Below are 23,608 nucleotides of genomic sequence, written 5' to 3'. Positions count from 1 at the left end.
ACCGTTATGGACTGCACTTATGGAGAGCGCTGCGGAGTATGAAGTCAGTTCGTTTTGGGGCCCGAAACATGCGCGCTTATCATAATGATGACGTTTACATTTCAATTAACGAAGAACAACATAATTGCAGCAGTCAAATTATATAATTATACACAAACACACACATTCATAACTACATGTATGTAGGTATAGATGGTTGAATGGCTGAATGGATGGCTGGAGATATTGAGGGAGGATAGGATAGACAGGCAGACCAACAGACAAACACGCCAGACGCGATACAAAGCAGTCCATTGCAGGCAGGCAGGCGTTTTATGCATATTGACGGGCAACTCAAGCAACTTGGCAGCTGCAACGTGCAACAGGCAACGAGCAAAAGTCAGTGCTCCCCCCAACCACTGCCACTGCCACCGCCACCGCCACCACAACCGCCTCTGCCAATGCAGGCAAATGCAATGCAGGTGTTGCCCCATGTGTCAAAAAATAATCATTTAAAAATCACTTCAAGACGCAGACCCTCGCACACACACAGAGTGTCGGGCAGATGGAGAGACAAATAGACAGACAGTCGCACAGTGGCTGTGCAGCATTTGTTAAGGCATTGTTAGAGACAATTTGAGTGCCATTTGAAAGTAAGTTAAACAGAATATTTTCAATCGAAACTAAAAAACTCGAAAGAGCGCTGAATGAAATGGTTGAGAATCTTGTACTTGTATATCCCCTCTCCAGTGCGGGAAAGAAGAACACCGATCCATAATTTCGGGGACCTGGGAAAGCTGGGGTTCTAAATTTTGTTGTTGTTTGTTCTAGTTCTTAGACTTAACATTGACTCGGCTTGTACTGATCAAGAACATATATTCTTTGTGGAGTCTCCTTATGCCAATGGATCTAAGTCATTCTTAATCCTTCTTTAATCTCTAAACGAATATTCAGTAAATAAATAATAAATAAACTATCTATAGTTACCAAATGAGTTCAGTTGCTTGCAAAATTATTCCGCAAGTCTCATTCCCTGGGCAATTGAAATGTTAATTACCTGTAAAGAAAATATATTATATGTAAGCATAAATATTTACGAGTTTATGTGTTAATATTTTACAATATTAATTTCAAATATAATTTAGGCTCGAGGGATCAATTTTTGTAAGGTTATTTATACTACAGCATTTATTCGTGAAAAGTCTGTTATCGAATTAATGATATGTATGTAAGTAGATTTAAATAAAATATATATTCCAAAATTTTTATTCCTTTTTAATGAGTTGATATTCGAGATTCTGAGGGGCTCAAAAAAATCAGTGAAGCATTAAATGTAAAAACCTGCAATCTCCTTCAGCATACCAGTCCAGTCGTTAGTCCATCCAACTATTTGTTCGTCTGTATGAACGCATATATTTTGGAAAGCAAAAGGCCAATATATTCAACTGCCTCGCCTAAGGCTAACTTCTTCTCTTTTGTCTTCGTGGGGTGGTAGAGGTGGAGGGGTTACAATATATAGTACAGTGAAGGAAATGCTCAAATTTGAATCACTGTGCAGCGGAAAGATGAAAAATGCGTTCGTAAAAGGCGTCGCAACTTAACGGCCTGCTGCCTGGGTCTGGTCTGGCCTGGCCTGTCTGCCTGCTCTATAGTCGGACCACATCTGAATCGAGTCAAGCTGTGGCGCACTGACAAGCTGTCAAGTGTTGTTGTGGTGCTGGATGCAGGGGGCTAGGAGTGGGGGAGGAAGGCAGTTCAGACTGGACAGAGCGAGCCGATCAGCTAACCTGCCTTGTAATTTCAGTGCATTTCAACATTCAATTCAACGCAAGCCAAGTTGAAACAGTCGTTCCACAGCTCTGAGCAACTCAGCAGACGCAGACAGCAGATAGACGGACTAGCGGACTGACTGACAGCCTGACAGACTGAATAACTGACAGACTGAACGACTGAATGAATGGCTGAAGTATCCGAAACATTTTTCGATGCTGGCATACCTACAGATGAGAAGTGAGACTTTTAATTATTGTTTTTAATGCTGAAATTTAAGTTTGTGACAAAGGAGCGAGCGAACACGATGCCAGTCGCACACACTTTAACAATTTTCAGGCTCCCCCTCAATCCATCCTCCCTCTCTCGGAACACTCTATCGTGACACATGAGACCCCTTGAAATGACCGACTCTTTTGTGCATTGTGTGCGATGGTGTGTGTGCATAATTTTTCATGACATATTCCCATAATTTGTGGCATGCAATTTATTAACACTGCTCTATAGTTTTATTTTCAACAATTTTGATTGAAAGCAAATTGAAAAAGTCTGTCTATTTGGTACATTAATATAAATATATTGTGTGACATACGCGAAGGGGGTTCAATAAGTCGCTACAAAGCAATCGAGAGACACATATTTTCCTAAGATTGATTCAATTATAAAGTTCCCTCCTACTCTGTATTTAATATAATTTGCAGTTTTTTTGAAATATCCAAGAAGTTATTTTCAGATAACTTTATCGTCATTTTCTCTTCTCTTTTTACTCTCTCCTTAATATACTTCGAAAGATATTTTTGAAAGGCCCTTAAAATAAACAAACTTTTTTAGATACACCCCTCTCTTTCGTCGTAAATGGTTTGTAGCATCGATCCTGCTTTCCAGCACTCCTGCATCATAGATCTTTTCCTTTTTAATGTTTGCGATCCGCCTCTCCAATGACTAACGATGTATATTTTTTCCACATCTAATGCTTGAGTTATTATCAAAAAGATTGACTATTGTCCTCTAAAAATACTTAAATGTAACTAATTCTAATGAAAAAGTTGGATCTCTACGTTTATTCCGACATCTCTTTGTATAAACAAGTAATTGTAGAAAATTTAAATCCCTGCTTAAGTGCATCAATTATTTTATCAATCAGTTCTCTAAATCTAAGCCATATATAACCATATCATGCAGCTCTGATTTCTTTCGTGTTTTGCCTTTCAAATAAAACCAATTTTCATTTTTTTAGAAAACCAAAAGTTAATCGTTTGTGAAAATGAAAGTTCACAATACATATAGACTTTGCGAGGAAGAATGTCAATATGACAAAAATTTTCCAAGGCTTCGCAAAAGCTGAACCTTTTGACCAGCCCTCGCACACACTCTTTTATGTCTGAGTGTATATTTGATGACGCGTATTAAATAAATAACACTGCCAATTTTTCATTAAAAAAAAAAAAAAAAAAAAAAAAAAACGGAGAAAAAATCATACAAGTTGGAAAAATTGAATGTGGCAAGCGAGGAGCTTCGACCGCTAATGCGACTTTGGCGTGCAGCAGCATTTGGTTGCATGTTAGTGGCAGCCGGCAACTTGCAACTTGTGGTAAATTTCCATGCATTGTGTGCACAAATAAAAATGCTAGATCATTTAAAATAATCAACGCTGTTAGTTGAGGCGAAGAAACGGCAACCATAACTCATTCGCTGCCTCAACACACAGTTAGAGATATTATTTGTTTGTTGTTGTTTTTTTCACAGCTAATGAGCTGCAACTTGGCAAAACGATGCAAATGGCTGAGAGGCCATGAATATGACAGTAAAAATCCTTAGTATAGCGATTATTCCCCAGAGCAGAAGCTGCTAACGATAATTAACTGAAGAAATCGTTTTCTCCAGCCATTCATTGGCGGTGATTTGAGAAGCGCAGAGAACGGCGGGGGGACCAGATTTAACAGTTATTTTCTTACAGTATTTCTTCTATTATATGAGTTGATGCTGGGAGAAGCAGTTTTGTGCCAAGGACTGATGAAACAAATAGTTGTACTTGAAAGATATGCAGAGAGATGGTAGAGGGAGAGATAGAAACATCTATTTTTGAATTTATTTATTGCTATAAGCTATACATTTAATAAAAAATGTTCAGAATTTTAAAAACAATATTTATATTTCAAACAAACTTTAAGCAATAAATTGTTGCAAGATATTTTAAATATTTTAATAGTTCATTTTTGTTTTATTGCTTCCCAAATTTATATTTTCTTGAATTCGCAAAACTAAGTATAGCACTACAATTTAAAAATGTTATATAAAAATTGAAGACTTTTAAAAAATGCATTTATAATTCGAAAATTTGTAAACTTTGCAAGCTATTTCAAATATTTCAATTATTTATTTGCACTTTATTATAACCTTTTTTTAAATTATTTTATTGCTCTAAGCTAAAGAACTACCACTTTAAAATTGACTTTTAAAAATTAAAGAATTTAAAAAAAATCATTAATATTTGTTTGCAATAAATTGTTGCTATATATTTTAAATATTGCAAAAATATTTGCAAGCCTCTTCAACTCCTTTTTTGAACATTAAAAAGAAATGGTAATTTCTAAAAAGTTACGGAAATTTTCGAAGTAGGTTTTAAGCATTTTTTGAGCTTCAGCGGAGAGCCACTACTTGTAGCTTTAAAAACCGTGTTACCTGAGAAATAGATTGTTGCTAGGGAAGTAATTTTTTAGAACAACAGGTAATTGAAGGGAATTAATTGCCTGATAATTAATTGAATTGACTTTGATAATTAATTGTAAAATGCCGCAAAAACAAAAGTCGAGCGCTGGCCATGTTTTTATGGCCACTTCAATTGGGTAAACAAGGACATTATTTAGCAAATGTTGACCAGACTAGAAGCGAGCTTTAAAAACAATATAAAGTATATGTAGAATATATGTACGAGTACAAGTATAATACATATAGTATCTATATATGGTGGGCAGAAAATGTTATAAACGGTTTTGTTGACCTAACGACGTGCTTGCTTTATGCAAATGTGTCAACTTTTATGGCACAAAATACTTTCGCATACGGACCTTTCAATTTGTCAAATTCAATTGCACATAAAACGCTCGTTGTTGTTGTTGTTGTTGTTGTTTCTGCGATGAGTATAGCTGCCATTATGTAACACGATGGGCCAGTTGGCTGCTGAATTTGAATTTCAGTTTTAGTTTCAGGCAAAAATTGATGCCAAATTAAATTAGGCTGATTGGCGTATGCATTTTTAATGGCTTTTTCCAAAGAGCGGGCCACTCAACAGCAGCGCGAGGACCAACCAGCACCCCTCCTCCGCCCACAGGCCCACTTCAAATGAGGCAAGCAATGTGGGAGTTTAGACAAACACATTCGCCACACTAGAGCTGAGCTGTTCTGCTCACGAAATCACATCCAACGAATCACAATCACGCACGACTTTCTATTGAACTATTTTTATACTCTAAACAAGTACAAACTTGAGGTGGGCTAAGAATTAATAGTTATACAAAAATGGAGGAAATGAAGTCGAAGGATTTATTTTATTTATTTATGTCGACAAACATATGACTGTCGACATAGGAGGAAAATATATATAAATTATAAAAAGCATCTTATAAGCTAGAAAAGCCTAAGAAGGAGAAATCTAATCAAATTACAATAATATCTAATTAATATTATTTGCCTTTCGGCTAGCCTGGATCACTCAATCGCTTCAAATCATTGACCACAAAATGATTTAGCTTACTTTTGAAAGAAACTTCACATATAGATGATGGAATCTGTGAATCGTTGGCCAATCGTGACAATAAAATCGACTGATGATGAAAGTTGGGTTACAAACGACAAGGATGAGAGCTTACCGGTGCGGCTCAAATGGTGTCCAAGCCAAGAAGAATTATCCGAGGAAATTATCTTCCATGAGCTGCTTACAATAATCAAGCAATTGCCCAGAACCACCCAGAATTGGTCAAATGAAAAGCACTAGACAGCACACTCTAAAAATAATAAGAAGAATAAAAGACTGAGGGAGCTTGCTTGGGAAGTTTCAACGCATTCGTCGCATAGCGCGCTTCTTTATTTTCTTTTAAAAATAAAGGAATACACGAATTTATGTGAATGCTCGACTTCTTGTAGTTCTGTTTATTTCATTTCATTTTTATTTTCAAATATTTTGGCAGTCCTTATGGTCACGAAATACACGACCACTTTTATCACGATCACAATCACGATCAGAAAATCACGCACAGATCTAGCCGCCAGAATTACACACATGCAATTACATGCACACATACGGGGAATTTCGGTTGTGTGTGTGCAATAATAAATTAATAAAATAAATGTTTATTACTTTTAGTTCATTTGCTTGACTAGCCGGCCAAGAGTGTGTGTGTGTCTGTCTCTCTGTCTCTCTCTCTGTCGGTTTGAAATGAAAAAGTGTTATTAAGATCGGTTCGGCACGTAAATGAAAATGCCTCAGCATTTCAATAAAAATGTTTATGTTATAATTATAGGCATTGGAGTTCTCGGAGGCCATGCGACCAACAGAGCCAGCATGAATATAAAAAAAATTAACGCCGGCTTGGCCCATAATTTTTCTATTAGACAAATACGATGCGTATGCGAGTGTGTGTGTGTGTGTGCAGCATATGCCCTCCTGTCCGTCTGACTGCCCTGTTTGCCTGCCCTGTTTGTCATGTGAGTGTGTAATAAATTTTATTAAAAACATACAAACAAACGCAACATTTTCATGACACACGACGACCACGACGACGACGACGACGACGGACAGGGCAGCCAACCAGCCAGTCAGCCACACATTTGGGTCATCATACGTGACCAGACGGCAATGCGTTGGAATGCCGGGCCGTGCCCCAAAACAGGCTGTCGCTATATCGCCATGGACTATGGGATACGACTCAAGCCTACAGTGGTGCCGCATTCAGTCATAGCTGGACAGTAGATCCCTTTATACTAACTATGTATAGCCCCCGAAGAACTAGAACACACTTGAATATTCGGTACAATATTAATAGAGGCTTGTGAGTCAAGAACTTCCAGCAGATATCAATACTTCAGTAATCGTCCTTCAAAGCATTCGCGTTTTTCGGATATGCGAGCTTAAGCCTCTCATACAGTCAGACTTCTGTACAGACTAGGTTAGCAATAAGATTTAGAGCATATATTAATACTAAAGATATCCAGAAAATAGACATTCAGATAGACAAACAAATTAGCGTTTTTCTATGGTGGTTCCAAAGTGAATCCAAAGCGTAGCAATCCTTAAGCATGGTTTTCGCATTTCTAACGCTTAAGATACCAAAGAAATAGACCTTCATACTGTCAGACGCTAACAGTACTTGCTGGCTAAAAAATAGAGTTGATACATATATTGAAGACCGAATATGATCTTCATCTTTTCAGAGTTTTACGTACTTTATTTTGCAACTTTTTAATATATTACACAAATATTATTAAATGCTGAAAATATTCGGAAATTGGACGTTCATGCAGACGAACATTTATACAAACGGACTTTCTAGTTGACATATTAGACAAGAAATAAAAACGCGTGCTGTGCAATTAATTGCTGTTCCTAATGCATCAGATAATCGAGAATTAGGCCTTCATAAGAGTACAGACACACATACAACAATTAACAATTTGTGATGTACCATTAATTAGGTAATGCCAAGTTTGACGTCCTCAAGTGTCAAGATAATCAATATTTTGGTGTTCATACAGACAGACATTCATACACATAGACATTCATGGGTTTCCTCTGATACATGTAACATGCATGACAACAAATAAAAACTCGTGCTGTGCCATCGCCTAAGTAATGCTTACGCCAAGTTTGTCATTCCTAATGCGTCAGATAATCGAGAAATTTACGTTCATACAGACAAACATGAGTAGATTTTTTGCAAAATAGACGAGTGCATCATCCTAGAGGGAAGCTATTCGGCACAGTTCTGGCACCACTGTGAGTCGGGTGATTAAAATTGCGGGGAATGGGGGATTGGGCTGGCGCTACCAACGGTGTTCGTGTCCAGCTGAGGCAACACATAAAACAAAAATAAATAGAAAGCAGAAAAAAATAGTAAACAACAACAACATGACGAGTGAGACAAACAGCGGGGAGTGGACGACGACGCGCACTCATAAAGTGCAACAAACGCTCGAGCAAATAGAGCAGAGCTGAGCAGCCCAGCTGGACGGACGGGCGGCAGAGGAGGGACGGGAGGGGCTAACGCTGTTCGCGTTCGCAATGAAGTGAAGTGTGGCCAAATTAATGGACGTTGAATGAAGTTGACCGGCTGTCATAAAGCGCCATAATTACTTTTCACACCAACCGATGCCGAGCTAGGAGGAGTACGAAGCGCACCAACGATATGTGTGTGTGCTTTATTATACCTATCTCTCGCTCTCTCTCCCTCTCTCTCTCTCGCTCTCTCTCTCCCTCTAAATATATTTATATATATATATACTTCTATATTCATATAGATAGAGATATAGTGTGCGCGTATGTACGGCACCAAACCCATATTTATTTAGCGGCATCTAAGCAGAAAAGCCAGCTAGACGTCCAACCCTCCAGTATGTCGGCAAATGGCAAATGGCAAATGACAAACAGTAAATAAATCAGCCATAAATTGGGAGAAAATTAAAGTTGGAATTGAAATTGATATTGAACGGGGGGGAAAACAACTCGACTATATGGCGGTGAGTGCAATAAAACATTTTTCACATCACACTCACAATGCAAATAGAGCGAGGGACTAATTGAGGGGTAGAGATAACAAATGGATGGGCGATACATGTATTTATTTTATAAAATTTCATAGCTTTGACACAATTTAATTAATTTCAATTTTCGAAAAAAAAACATTAAGCAAAATACACAAAACAAAAAACGATAATCAACAATTGTTTGATTTTTGCTCATAAATCAAAATCGTTGACACACACCAGTCCCACAAAGTTAAGCAAACAAATTTATAAACCGATGTGTGCAGATAAAATATACAAGTATATATACATATATACGTGTCTGTGTATATATGGGCTGTTATGGCTTTTCATTACACTCAATGGATAACAATTAACGAGGGCAGTTGTATTTGAAATCAAATCTATCGATTCGTTCTCTTACCGCAACAAAGAAAATAAGTTATCACAATTTACTGTACGAACAAATATACTATAATTAAAGGTAAGTCAGACCGGCAATATCTGATTTATACATTAAATACATCTAGATGTGGGACTTTTCTCACGAAGAGACAGAGAGAAAAGGAATTCCATTCATCTCTGGTGGTGTACAAAGCGAACGTCAAGTGGAACTTTAACGAGTTAGACCGCACCTCTAAAAGTTTTCAAACGGACCTGCAACGAACCTAAAACGAATCTAAAACGGACCTAAAACGAATCTAAACTGGACCTCAAATGGACCTAAAACGGACCTAAAACGAACCTAAAACGAACCTAAAACGAATCTAAACTGTATCTCAAACGGACCTAAAACGAACCTAAAACGAATCTAAACTGTATCTCAAACGGACCTAAAACGAATCTAAACCGGACCTAAAACGAATCTAAACTGGACCTCAAATGGACCTAAAACGGACCTAAAACGAACCTAAAACGAATCTAAACTGTATCTCAAACGGACCTAAAACGGACCTAAAACGAATCTAAAATGGACCTCAAACGGACCTAAAACGAATCTAAACTGGACCTCAAACGGACCTCGAACCGCCATTAAATCAACGTTCCATAAACGGAACTTCAATGGACTCTAAACGGACTTTAAAAGTGCTTTCAAATGATAGTGATTGTTTTAGTTTCCGGATGCTCAGCGGATTAATTTGCGGACAGCATTCATAAATTAAATGTTTTATAGTTTGTTATTTCTTCAAAAATGTTGTTAAAAGTTGGAAGCGTTGAGAACTCGAAGCTAGCTGGTACAGAAATACCAAAAAACAAATGAGAGTGGGCCAACTTTTGGCTTGCCAACTAAAGATTTAATATTCAAAATAAATACTCGTACATATATGGATTTAAAAAAAAGAAAACGGAACTAAAATAACGATCGTCATCTAAGCTATGAACGCTGCTGCTTTGGATTCGATTTTGGTCCGGCAAACCGGGCAGGATACGTCGATCTTTAGAGCGCAGTCCTCGCAGAGACAGACATGACCACAGGGCAGTAGAATGATCTCTTTGGGGTTTGTCGAACAAACGACACATAGCTGATCGGACGAGATAACGTTCGAGCGGTTCAGAGCACGTCTCTCCCTGCGCTCCGTATCGAGCCGAATGCGAATTTTTGCCTCTTCCCGCTCCTGTCGCTTCTTGCGGTAGATTTTTCGCAAAATCAGACCCACCAAGATGCCAGATATGGTGGTGCAGAGCATTATCTTGAAGACGGAGGAGTTCTTGGCATCCTCGAACCGCTTCAGAATCGTCGACTTGGTAGCGGTGGTCAGAAATAGCGGTCCGGCCTCTGAGGGCTGCATGCGTAGACCCTCGCCATCGATCTCCAATTCCCCGATGGCGGTTACGAAACTGCCGTTACGCAGCACCTGTTCGGTGGTTTGGAGACCCTTCTGTCGCACGCCGGTAAAGAACCCAAACACATTGTCGAAGAAGGACAACGAGGAGGGCTCATAGTTGTCATATACGATGTCTGTATCCAGGATGGCAGCGCTCAGCGCATCGACAATTTCAACGGCAAAGTCCTGATTGCGCAACTCGAAGGGCATCGCATTGGCGGACTCGTGGATGAGTTTATGGTGCTCGGTCCAGAAGCCCGCGAAGCCACGTGTCGAACGATGTTCATTCAGTTTGACGATCTGTAACACGCCACTCACGCTCGGCACGAGCACGCTACGCAGGGGAGTGCCAATCGGCGTCACCGTGCCCCGAATCACGGCGTAGGGGATTTTTCGGTTCGGCTGCTGCTCTACAATCCCCCTCAGGTTGCTATCGATGGGGTATTGGGGCGCCGATTTCAGGACCCTCGATGTTTGCTTCAGATGTACATACTCACGCACGCACAGTCCTAGGATAATCAAATCAACGCCCAGTGCCACCGATTCGTATAAGAAATCCATAATTTTTTCTATTTCTTTGTGTTACTTTCTTAAAAACTAAAAGGTGTGTGTGTATCGTTTAAAAGCCAACTATCGAATGTTACACACAATTTTGAAAACTTTTCAAAATGTTACCCAATCTTTTAGAAGGCAGTAGCATTATGTTTCAATTGATACATTCTGTCGAGTTGAAAAGAAAACAAGAAAGCAATGCTAGAGTCGCGCAGGCTCAACACTTAAGACCCATTCCCAAAAAAAAAAAGAAATAACTTAAAAAAATTATATTTTTAGTTAATTTTGAAATATAATTAATTTGAAACCATTTTCATTTCAAATAAAAACTCAAATTGGTACTTTTCTGAGATTTGTACGTTCATATGGACGAATGGATTGCCACCCTATGTGTTACATACAATCGCAGTTAACTATTATATATATATATTGTACTCAACCATTATAATTAATAGTGATTTGAAACTTAATTGAACTCCACAAATATTTAAGTGGATTCGGTATAATACAAAAATGTGAACATTTCAAGGTTTTTCGCAAACTTATAACCTGTGATTCGTTACAGAAAAGGTTGCCGATCCAGCATTCAAAAGCCTCACATGGGAAGATTCGCTTCAAAATGGAAAATCTGAACCAAGAGACAGTTTAAATAGTTGTCCACTTGGAACTAAAACAGCAACCCATGTAGAACTATCATTGCTTTTATGGTAGCCCCTGGGTATTTACATTTTTTTGGTTTTGTGTTTTTCGTTCTGTAACCAAAAACCGCAATTGCAATGCAAAAATTTTGTGCATATTTGAAAGTTCAAAATGCAATGATTGGGGATAAATGGAGCAACGAGCAGCGACGAACAGGCAGTTCAGTTCAGTTGAGTTGAGTTGGGCTCGTTCCGTGGTCAAGAGTCCCCTGGGCCCTACTTGTGGCTATTGCCCTAAATTGTGACAATATTCGGTGCATAATTGTTGAGGCCCATAATAACAATAACAAATTGTTAAATGCGCACAGCAATGCGTTTAAAATGAACTCTGGCCGTGTTGGGAGGAGGGAGCGCGCTTAGGAGGCCAGTCGGTCGTTAGCTCTATTAGAGAAATTGCCGGACACATGTTTAAGTGTGTGTCTGTGTGTGGAAAATTTATTGATTTTCATATATTTATTTGTGTAAAAAGCCATAAATTACAATTATTTAACAAGGAAAATTGCGCACACAGACACACACATTCGCTTGCCACGAGTAGAACATGCGGCGCTGAGGAGAGTACGAGACTTGTGGCAAGTCGGACATAAAGTCAACGCCTGCCAGGCCTATAAAGTCGGGTCAGTAGTGCTGAAACAGTAGCAGTAGCAGTAGCATAAGCAGAAGCAACAGTAGAAGCAGCAGTGGCAGTGGCAGTCAGTTGGCTTGTTGCTGTTGCTGTTGCATAATTTGTTAGCCAAATTAGAACTCAACAAGCATAACACAGCCAACCAGGCTGGGACAGGTGCTACGAACACACACACACACACACACACACACACACACACACACACACACACACACACACACGAACACACACACACACAGCAAGCATGACCAGCAGCAGCACATGAGCTCATCAAATATGCAAAATTTTCGAGTCGTGCTCGGACAGACTTCATTATCATCCACAGCCAGCCAGCCACCCAGCCAGCCACACCATCAACATCAAACTTATTATCAGCATCATTGTAGCCACCCACGCCCCTTCCCGCCCCTCCACTCCCCCTACCACTCCCCCACCAGCCCCGGCACCGGCACCACCCAATGCCAATTGTCGCTTAGAAGCAGCATTCAAGCGCCTGACAATTTTCGCATTGCCTTCGGGCAACATCATGTTGGCCCGGCTTATTAACCGCCTCATATGCTGCAATGAGAGTCCCAAACTAAGTCCGTCCATCTGTCCCGCCGCTCCCGGCCAAGTCGAGTCGAGTCAACTCAAGTCTCTCCATTCAAGTCGATTATAGAGTCTGATACTCGGCAAACGGCACTGCACGCCAATTTCAAAGACAAAACCGATTGCGTGAATTTATAATCAAAAGTCTACTTTTGTGTTCGATTTACCTCGAATTACAGTGAATACCAGCTATACCCGCCGCATTGTAAATAGCATCAAATTTTCAAAAATTCCAAGCCAAAAGTGAATTACAGTTCTTAGAAAAAAATAATATATGCATATAGGCTTCTTTCAAGTGAAATATAAGCTTCGAGGTAAGATTTTCACTCCGAATAGCTCAAACGGTTTTCGCAAATTTAAGACTTTTCTCTGCTACTTTGCCAATTAATGCTTATAGTCAGAGGAATGTATTCTTCAAGCAATTGGGAATCTTCTGTGAGGCTAGTCTTCGTTTCTTCTATTATTCTTTTTCGATTTAATCGACAGACTATTATTATGGATCAATTTTAACCAGAGCTCTGAGAATTCTCTAGAGAAAATATTCTGAAATTCAGCAGGACAGTAACAATGCGAGAAGGTTCAGCACCGAGCTACTGAGGCTCTTCGTAAAAAGACTTCTTAGCTGCTTAAAGATGAAGATTCTCTATGAACTTCTCTACTACTACTACTTATATCTCAAGGCATGTTGCGTGTTAAACTATTCTTAAACTAAAACAGACCTTTCCAGGATCCAATAGAATTGTGCGAAAGTGAAAGCAATTTTAATTTCGAGTAAGCGAAATCCGAACTGGTTATTTGGCGATTACGCAAAAATTTAGTACATGGGGAATAAAAAAATATAAAGTTTACTCTGCATATCTAAGACAGTAAGAAATTGAAAATATCAATAGATTTCGGAATTTATTCTTGATATGTTTAATTTTGATTTCTAACTAGCATAGAAGAGAAATAATTATATTCTGGATTCATGCGGAGCCGCTTCCAACCGCTTCCCACTGTATTTGTGGCGATGACACAAACACTGCTGACCACAGAGAGCAGGAAACGGCGGGCAGGGAGAGCGGGGCGGAGGGACAACTGACTCCAGGCATGCACTTAATTTGGCAATTGTCTAGAAAGCAGCCCAACAAATGCAACAACTTAGAACATATAGCTCGACACGCACAAATACACTGACAAAATCAAGCAAGGGCTTTAAATGATGCCAACAACTGGGCACTCAAAAATCATCTTTCGAGCACAATTTCTTCAAACTCAACCAACAGCATTATAGCCTATTTTTACATCGGACAAATCAGAATATATTGTGGAATAAAAAAGAAGTATATTCGGAGGAACGCCTACCTGGAGGAGATCTGTGCTTGCAGAATTGGATATCATTATATAATATAATAATTCGATTTCGAAGTTGAAACTTATGCTTCCAAAATTAGTAAATGAGTCCTTCATTAAACAAAATAAAAATTTGGATAACCAGAAACTATTTAACTTTTGATATTTGAACATTTCCGACAACATTTTCAAGAAATTAACTTCAAAATTAAGCTCTATTATATTATTTTTTAATCCGTTGCAAAATGTTATCATTTTTGATAACACAAGGGATTGGCTTTGAGCTTAAAAACAATGTCGTTGAAATACAATCGACGACAATTTGCACCTGAAAATGGTAAATTCTGTTCCAAGTTGCAGAAAAGTGTTTCGCATTTTCTTTTTCCATGAAAATCAAAAAAGAATTTGATAATTTGTGACTTGAAACCGGCCAGAAATTAACTTCGAGTGTAGGCTGTAGCTTAAGTCTATTACAAATTTCAGAAGCTATGAAAACGAATTCAAAATATAATAATTTTTGTCAACTTATCAAAAGCAATACAATTAGAACTGAAAACTGGCCAGGGATTAACTTTGAGCTTGGAAACAAACAATCGACGACAATTTGCCCCTGAAAATGGCTAAAATTTTTTTGAAGTCTGTTCTAAGTTGTAGAAAAGTATTTCGTTTTTTCTTGTTCAATGAAAAATTTGATAATTTGCGACAGCATTGCAATAACAATGGAATTGAAAACGAACCATAAGATTAAAAATTTAAAAGACGCTAGGGGTTGGGTTCGATTATTTAAATCGATTTCTTGAAAAATAAAATTGGAAATTGTTAAAATGCAATCAATTTGCATTTCGAATCTGAGTTCAAAAACATTTTTGCCAGTGTACATGAGCTGATTTGTATGCAGGTATAAGAAGTGGGTTTTCGATTGCGTCAGTTTCCGAATGGATGTCTGGATGTATGGGTGTATGGGTGTGCGTATTTGCTGCGCTTGTCATTAATATTAATTTGTGTGTTTAATTTATTATAATTTACGTGCATTTGATAAATCGTCTCTTGCATTATGGTAAGTAGCTGGACGCCATGGTGGAGGTGGATGTGGTTCTGTAGGTTCTGGCAATTGACATACCTGTGTCGGTGTTTTTGCTTCTCAGCTCAGCTCCTTGAATCAGTTTCGATAAAGTTGCTTCAACTTCAACTGTAACGAAATAGAAAGATAAATGCTTTAATATTACATGTGTGTAATATACAAATATATTTAAATGTAAATCGATAGATATATATACACTAGTATATATATATATATATATTATATATACATATATATATATGAATGCTAAGCTATTCAGTGTCTCTTCGGCTAGCTGGGCTGGCTGTGTTGGGTTGTGGAAAACTTGTGCGCCTTTGCTGGAAAAGTTTCAGTGCATACGTAAAGTGATTTGCAGTACGAATAATGCGCTTATGGGAAAGTTCAAAAATCTCATTTAATACACACACATACACACACGCACACTCGCACACATAAATATTTATGCCTTGTTGTAGTAAAGTCGTTGGCTGTCGTGGGTTTCTCTCCATTCGATCTTTCCTCTCCTCATTTTTTTGTTTTGTATTTTTTTTATTCCGGTACCGCACTTTGCTTTTATATAAAAATTGTGTAAAATAATAAAAATAATTTCGTGACAGACACGCCCTCGCACACACACCAAGACACACACACACACGCACACACTCACACACGCACACTATTGACTGAGCTGAGCTGCATTGGCTTTGTCGCCATTTTGTTGCTGCTGTTGCTGTTGTTGTTGTTGTTGTTGCGTGTAATGTGCGGCGTTATGGCGAGTCCTTTGCATTACTTCGACTTGAATGCGTTCTGCAATGGCTGGCCATGCTGCCCGGCTTTATGCAACATGAAACACATTTCTGTGCACTCCCCCGAGCCACTCTTGCAAGCTCATTGCTGCTGCTGCTGCTGCTTCTGTTGTTGTTGTTGCTATAAATGGCATAAATATAATTATTTCGTTATAAAAAAAAAGTGCATTCGACAAAGGAGCTAAACAACACAGGAGCCAAGCCAACAACATGCCAGACAACAATGCCCTCCCCCCTCTACCACCCTCTCCCACCCACTCGCCACTTTGTTGCCCTCTAACATCCTTTTGTCTCCACCCCCCACCCCCTCGTCCGCTTTCATGTCGCCACATGTCGCCGCGCATTGCAAGTTTATTGCCCGCACTTGCTATACTTACGTATGAATAACATATGGCGGCTATATAGACAATAGTCTGGCTAAGCCAAGCATTTATGTTTGCTGCCTCACAATAAAATACTTGTAGTTGTATTGCCCATTTAATGCATACGAGTATCCTTCGGCAAACCAAACTTACGCGTATAGAGTATACAATTGTTCATAATGTGACAATGTAGTGGAATCTTTTTTTTTCGAATTCATTTCGCGGCATCCGAATAAATTGAAATTGAAGTACTAGAAGAACAAAATAATCAGGATTAACAAAAAGAAAACTCGGGTCTATCGGTGCTTGAGTATCCAACCTATTTCCTAGGAAATGCACTTTGTTGTACCAAGCATTCCTATGTCAGCTATATGATATGGTTTACCGATTTTAACAAAGATATCCCATGGCAGGTGTATAAAATATTGAATACATTCATTCGCCTCGTCATGTTGATCATACATTTTCTTCTATAAATCGTGACAAATTTCTAGCTCCTTTTTACTTTCAAACAACTTCTCATAGCTCAACGAGCTAACAGGAGTCCCACCATGTGAGTTCGTTCCTGACTATATGACTCGATTCGAAGCACGACGCTAACATCATGTCAGAAGCCTGCTTAAAAAATAACAAAGTTATAATGAAATATAATAATTGTGCAACCTAGGACAGATCTTAAATAAAGATTAAAATAAGTACTATATAAGAAACTAATGTGAGAATTGCTCAGTTTTGTAATCGAAACTTGTATTCTTGTTTTCCAACTGCTTAGAGATGATTATTCGTTCATTTCAAGAAGAAAATAATTAATTAATCATTAAAATGCTTTTTTAAGCTAATAATTTGTGACTAGAATTGTAGAACTGAGCTGCACCTCTAAAGGAATTTTATCGAATGAAAGCATGATTTAAAAAATTACTTCCAGTTTAAAAAAAATTCTGAAGAAGTTGTCTCATATTTAAAAAAAATATCAAACTGTCGTCATATGGCCAAATCCGGCCGATCTGCAGCTACTTAAAAATTATTAAATAAAAATAGTTTTTTTTAAGAAAACTTTCCTTGATCCAATATTCCGGAGAGATCTATTCTAGTCAAATCGGCCAAATCCGGCCGATCCGCAGCAACATATGAATTATTCAAAAAAATAATAAAATATTTTTTAATTTAAAAATAAACTTTCCTTGATCCGATATTCCGAAGGCATCTATTCTATTATATTCTATTTTATTCTATTCTAGGGATGCTTCCCTGGCCATGTTGCGAGTCAATATTTCGCGCTTCACTGAATGACGTTTTCGATTCGGTAGGCGCTTCTTTCAAATATTTCACACAATTGTGCGTTTTCAAATTAAAAACTGCACCATCAACACTTTGGAAAGTCGCAGCTTCTGTTGGCATTCATGAAGCTTTTGAAATGAAATGCCAACGCCTTCCTCTGCACTTCTCTTGCAGCTGCAAGAAGCAGCAACAATTAAGGAAAGCAGTTCCTCCGATCCCCAATTTGAAAAGAGATCTGCTCTAATGAATTGGAGGTCGTGCCACCCACGACTCGAATGCTACAGAATTATCGCAATAATGAAACACATTTGTATACTTTAGTGTTTTGTGGTGTTTGTGCTGTTGTTGTTGTTGTCTTTTCTTATAAACATATGTATAGTATATGTATCTTTGTGCGATATCGCTGCCCGAGCATTATTAATAGAGTTCATTAGCTGCAGACATGGACATAGTGCTCCCAAATAAATAAACACTTCTCCCGCCTCCGCCCTCCAGCCACACACAATCGCACTCGAGTTGGCCTAAAACCAGTTTCGGATGCCCCGAATGCCTTCAAAATGTCTCTCTATATTTGCATCTGTATCTGTATCGGTATCGGTATCTGCATCTGTATCTGTATCTGTGTGTGCGCCTTGGGTTATGGTTTCTGTTGAAAAATGCTTTGTTTATAAATGAGTTTATCATGCTAGCTGCTGCTGTGTTTTTAATGAGAACTAATGAATGGGAACTGCCCGCCCGTCCCGTCCATGAAAATCCCTCATCGCACCACAACAACACCAACAACAACAACAACAAATTGGTGACTTTTGCTCTTGACTTTGGAGTGTTATGTGTTACTGACCTCGGGAAAATGAAGTCCGTGGCGTAGCATTGAAAAAAGTATATACTTGTATTACTGATAGGCAGCACATACTATACTTATAATAACAATAATCAGAGCCGCCCGCAATAAGCGTTTGCTTTAAAATTAAGCTGAAAGTTGCGCCAAATTGTCAAAGTTCTGTTCCTCTTCTGCTGCTTCCTGCTTCCTTATTTTTCCACAGAATTATGTCAGCCGTGGCAACAACAACAACAACAAGTCGCCTCAGCCAAGCGTGTAAATTATTTATGTGCCAACTGCCCCGGTCGCCAAGTTAAGCCGCCCAACAAAAATTAAAATAGAGGGAAAAAAATGTAGCACGCATATATATTCCAGAGGCTTGGGCAGATGTCTGAGTCCTTCTGCCGACGACGACGACGATGACGACGATGACGACGAGGACGCGGGCGACGTCCTGTGCCGCACAGTTTATAAATAAAAATCATTATAGCAGCCGCATCGCGCGAACGAAACCTGAACCTGTTCAGGAGGGGCAGCTGGGTAGGTGGGTTGTTGTCGAGCTCCGGAGTTCTGGGGTTCTGCGGATCTGGGGTGGTCGGATGGTGGGGTTGTGGGGTTCTGGGGAAATTACGGCGGCATTTTCGTTTGAAATTAGTACGCATTGTCCATAATTGTTGGGGCGTTGAAGCGGCATGCACTGTGGTTGGCGGCCTGAAGGGGCATGCACTGCTCCAAAAAATTAACAGCTATTGCAAAGTCCAAAAATAATAAATATCCCGTTCCAAGGCTATACCTAAAAAGTTGTTTTTATGCAAGTCGTTACAATTTCTAGTGCTATAATTTTCAAAACAATTTTAAATTAGTTTTAATCAACAATATATCCCGATCCATTTAAGTTAAAGAGTTTAAAACAAATCCATCTTATTTATTTTCAGTGTATTAGCTGTACCCAAGTATTAACCGGTAATACCCCGTACCGAAAGAAAAGGCAAAAAGAACAACAAAACGGGAGATTAATAGACGGTTCGCCCAACTGAAGAAAATCAATTCGTTTTTTACAGACTGATAAAAAGGCGATTGCGAAAATATATCGCCAAAAAGAAACTATTTATCGACTTACATGACAATAGAATTCGAAGATAATTTGCAAAGCGGTTTGAAAAATTCTTATGCCAAGTCAGGTGCTGATAGCTTCCACAGTTTTCAAAAGACTGGCGCTCACACAGACAGACAAACAACCAAGTAGGCTATAAAAAAAGCGGAAGAGATTGCAAAACGCATCTCCCTATCGACTTATATACGATAGGGTGGTTGAGGGGCAAAAGAAATTTCAAAAATTAAATAAACCTGATTTGCAAAACGGTTCTAGGAATTCTTATGCCAAGTCAGATGATGATAGCTTCCATAGTTTTTAAAATACTTGCGTTCATACAGACAAACAGGTAGACGGCTTGAAACAATTAAAGAGAATCAATTCGTTTTTTGCAGTGTGACTATTGGGGGCGTAGGGCTGTGCCAAGCCAAGCCGAGCCGTTGACTTTTTGCTGGCAACGTTGCCGCCTTTGCGTTTAACAACTTTTCAAATGAGTATGCACATACATACGCGTAATCCTATATGTGTGTATAGGCATGTGTGTGTGTGTCTGTATTTATTTATTTGACTTGTGCATGTCGCTTTTGGGTGTTAACTTTAATAATTAACGGTATTAATTGTAGCATGTGTCACATGTTTGCTTTCATTTTCCATGCGCCCCTAAAACCAGCAGCAACAAAAAATATTTAAACCCCAAGCCGTCCGAAAAAACAAACTCGACACACTAACACGCATATGCACGAGTATGTGTATGTGTATGTATGTATGTATGTATGTGGCCTGATACGCCCCGAATATATATTTTTGAAATTTTCACTCACGCTTCTTTTACTTTCGTTTTTATTTTTTATATCATATTTTTGTTTTCATTCCTGTTTTCGTTTTTATTTTAAATGCCATTATGACATTATTGCGCATACGCCACATTAGTCGCTTTATTTTAGCCACATTCCTTGCCATTCCGCCTGCATTATTTATGGCCGGTAAATGTGAATTATGCACATGCGTTGGCTTTAATTGCAATTAACACACGCTCAACTTTATGGGGTCCGCTAATTTTTATGACTTCCCCCACACACACACACTCACACACACACATTCTTGCAGCGAAGGTGAAAATTGCGCTCATTGTGGCAGAAAAGAAAATGCATAAACAGTAGATGGCATAATTATTTTTATAGAGCCTATGTCTCCCAAGAGTCCGCTCGTTAATATGCTAAGCAATCTGCTGTAGAAGTTCCTGAAAGCTCAGATTTTAATTCAGAGTCACTCAATTGATGGAAAAATATTCAAAGAGCTCCTCAGCACTGTCTAAAGCCGTACTTTAAAAACTAAAATACAGGAAAAAATGTAGCACGAGTCCTTCTGCCTAAAGTCATTTTTTCAATTCATCTCTGTATTGATATTCCTGAACGGGCTAATTTTCAAGTAATGAGTGGGAAATTTCCTTTAGTGCCATATCACAAAGTTTACAAATTTACCGTTTTTTAAATTTCGTATAAATCTTAATAAATAGTTACATTTTCAAATAAATTAAAATTTATAAATTAATTTTTTATTTGCAGAAAAATGTTAAAAATGGGGCTTGTAAGAATAACTTCCTAGCATAACTTGAATATAATCTTCAGGGATATATCCGAACCCCTATACGACGAAATTTGATAAAACTGTGCCACAATTTGCATAAATAAGTTCGTTTTCAATTAGAAAGTGTACGATTTTCCACAAAAATTTCCAAACCGATCCACTAATGGATATTTGATTAAGCTTTGAGTAGATGTTCCATTTTTCCATTTTTCGATTGGGAGTTGTTGGATTAATTATCTTTATGTACTCTTTCCACAATTCTATAGATAAAAGTTTGATACAATTTTATCTTAATGATCGAGAATACGTTAGTTTTCAATATGGTTTCCAGAAAATTTCTTAAATTTCAGTATAAAATCGTAACTCATATTCTACAAGTAGATTATTAAAATGAAACTTTGTATTTCTATTCCTGAATATTTGGGGTATGAAAATGTCAAAATCAAAGCATTTCCTGAATAGGAGTTAAAGAGTTAATTTTTTTTATATATTATTATAAGTCATATGGCATGCGAATAAATGCTTCTGAAGAGTTGAGGAGCTTAGGAAATCAACAGAAGGGTCTGTCAAGAACTATAAATTAAGAACCGAATTGACTTCCGCTTTTAGTTCATTATTAAATGTCTTTTCACCTTCGAATTTCATTCAGATTGTGCAGCTTAGCTGCTGGAATTTTATTAAATTTTTGATTATATCGCATAATTCGATTATAAATCTGTCACAAATACTACCTGACACTTCAAGCAATTGCGAGCAAATTTTTTCGCCATCTACTGTACACACACACACACACACACATACGCACACAACCACACACACACACACACACACACACACTGCAATGGTGACACTAATCCGCTCTATGATAGTAAGTTGAACGGGAGTTGGGAGTACGGCGGACCGGGTAGTTGTGTTGAGATTGCTGGCTCAGCTCTGAAACGACTCTCTGGTTGAACTGCCTGACCTGCCTTCCACTTTCCACTTTCCACTTTCTGCTTTTCCTTAGCTAGCTGTTTGCCCGTCTAGTCAAGCGTCGTGTGGATTAAGTCGTAAATAATTCAAAACGCAAAACGTTGCATACAACGCGGCGCTGTGCATCGCTGCCTCGTACCTCCTGCTCCTTGCATGAGTAACTGATATGCCGACATGTATACCTTCACAGATACATAGCAACTCTATAGTCGCCTTTGGGTCCGTACGCTCAATTAAACGGCCATCTTGGCGCGCGATTTTTTTCTGCTTCTCCTTTTCTTCTCAATACCCTTCCGTTGAGGCAACGGTTCTTTCTTAGAACCCATGTGAAGGGTGTTAATTAGATCAGCCCCTCCTTTCGCGTGGTCGTGTGTTTGAATGTCTGAACGTCGTTATCTCGTAGAGTATGAGATATGTATGAGATGCTACATATGCCAAACTTTCTGGCAGACTTTTATAGATGTAGTTTAGCTAAGATTGAAAAATCATTGGGATTTAGAACAGATCAACAGGGAAAGCTGTGAAGTAATACTCGGTTCGTGGGCTTATTCCTCTATTTCGAAGACTAATATCAACCTTCGTTCTGTAATAATATCTGTAATCAAATCCGCTCAGATAATGTTTTTCCACAATTATATAAAATAAACAGCACTTCAAGAGGCTTAGAGTGCCTGTTTTATGAATTTACGAGTATGTCTATCAGTCTATTTAATTGGAAACATCGTTATAGACTTTTTTTGATATCTATACTAAGTTCGTCTGCAATAGGAGTGATCAGTAATTTTTTCAACCAAAAATAAAGTTTAATCGGCTTCATCAGACTAACAGGATGGCTGCTTGTTCGACTGTATGAACATCGAGAACTTTTGAACCCTAACAGCTAGAAACTGTCTTGTTCCTAATATGGTAATGATGTTTTGATAAGTTTTTAACAAGGTTCCACCATATTCCAATGTCTCATAGAGGCTTTATTGTGGGAGAGGGGGAGGGTATACCAGAGTCGCACTAGCATGAGAGTTTATTTTGTGCTTTGGCTTCGGCGCGCACAAAATGTTTGCCACTTAACAGGCGCATAAAATGCAATGGCCTAAGCCCAGAGCTTCCCGACACTTTTTCGAGTTGTTGCCAGACGACGACAGTCGCCAATAAGCATATGATTTTCAATTTGTACGCCCACGACGCCCAAAAATATATATATATATATATACTATGTATACGTATATGTACAAATACAAATAAAAAAGATTTTGGGCCGCAATCTGCCGCTTCAACGCCAACCGAAGTGTAAATGGGCAGAAGTTTTTGAGGCGTTGTCGGCAATGTTGCTGCCGTTGCTGTTGCCGTTGCTGTTGCTGTTGCTGCTGCTGCTGCTTCTGTTGCCGTTAAGCGCCATTAGGCGGCTGTGCGAGACATTAAAAACAGCTGCCCTTGTTGTTGCTGTTGCTTTTGTTGTTATTGTTGTTGTGGCATTTGAGAGCGGCACAAAAATTGCCTGTTTATATTCGCAGCGACAGCAAATTTT

General features: G+C 38.6%; 2 protein-coding genes across 2 annotated transcripts in view; both read right to left on the bottom strand.

Moving 5' to 3' along the window:
• Window positions 1–23,608, bottom strand: part of LOC115633411 (cell wall protein IFF7) — a 159,818-nt gene that overhangs the window by 56,391 nt on the left and 79,819 nt on the right. Inside the window, exon 3 of the mRNA XM_030530855.1 lies at window positions 15,229–15,297. The gene's annotated coding sequence lies outside the window, so the exon portion shown is untranslated. The remainder of the gene's footprint in view (window positions 1–15,228; window positions 15,298–23,608) is intronic.
• On the bottom strand, window positions 9,761–10,881 carry LOC115633240 (mitochondrial E3 ubiquitin protein ligase 1-like). Its single transcript, XM_030530636.1, has one exon. The coding sequence runs from the start codon at window positions 10,872–10,874 to the stop codon at window positions 9,858–9,860; it is 1,017 nt and encodes a 338-aa protein (XP_030386496.1). The 5' UTR covers window positions 10,875–10,881; the 3' UTR covers window positions 9,761–9,857.

Source organism: Scaptodrosophila lebanonensis, unplaced genomic scaffold, assembly GCF_003285725.1.
Source record: "Scaptodrosophila lebanonensis strain 11010-0011.00,11010-0021.00 unplaced genomic scaffold, SlebRS2 tig00001418-arrow-arrow-pilon, whole genome shotgun sequence".
NCBI classification, from domain to species: Eukaryota; Metazoa; Arthropoda; class Insecta; order Diptera; family Drosophilidae; genus Scaptodrosophila; species Scaptodrosophila lebanonensis.
The sequence above is the reverse complement of the archived record's forward strand: the minus strand, read 5'-3'. Positions and strand labels throughout refer to the sequence as shown.

What these genes read in the sequence shown, in the direction of transcription:
- LOC115633240 (XM_030530636.1), bottom strand. Translation starts at nt 10,874, where the DNA reads ATGGATTTCTTATACGAATCGGTGGCACTGGGCGTTGATTTGATTATC.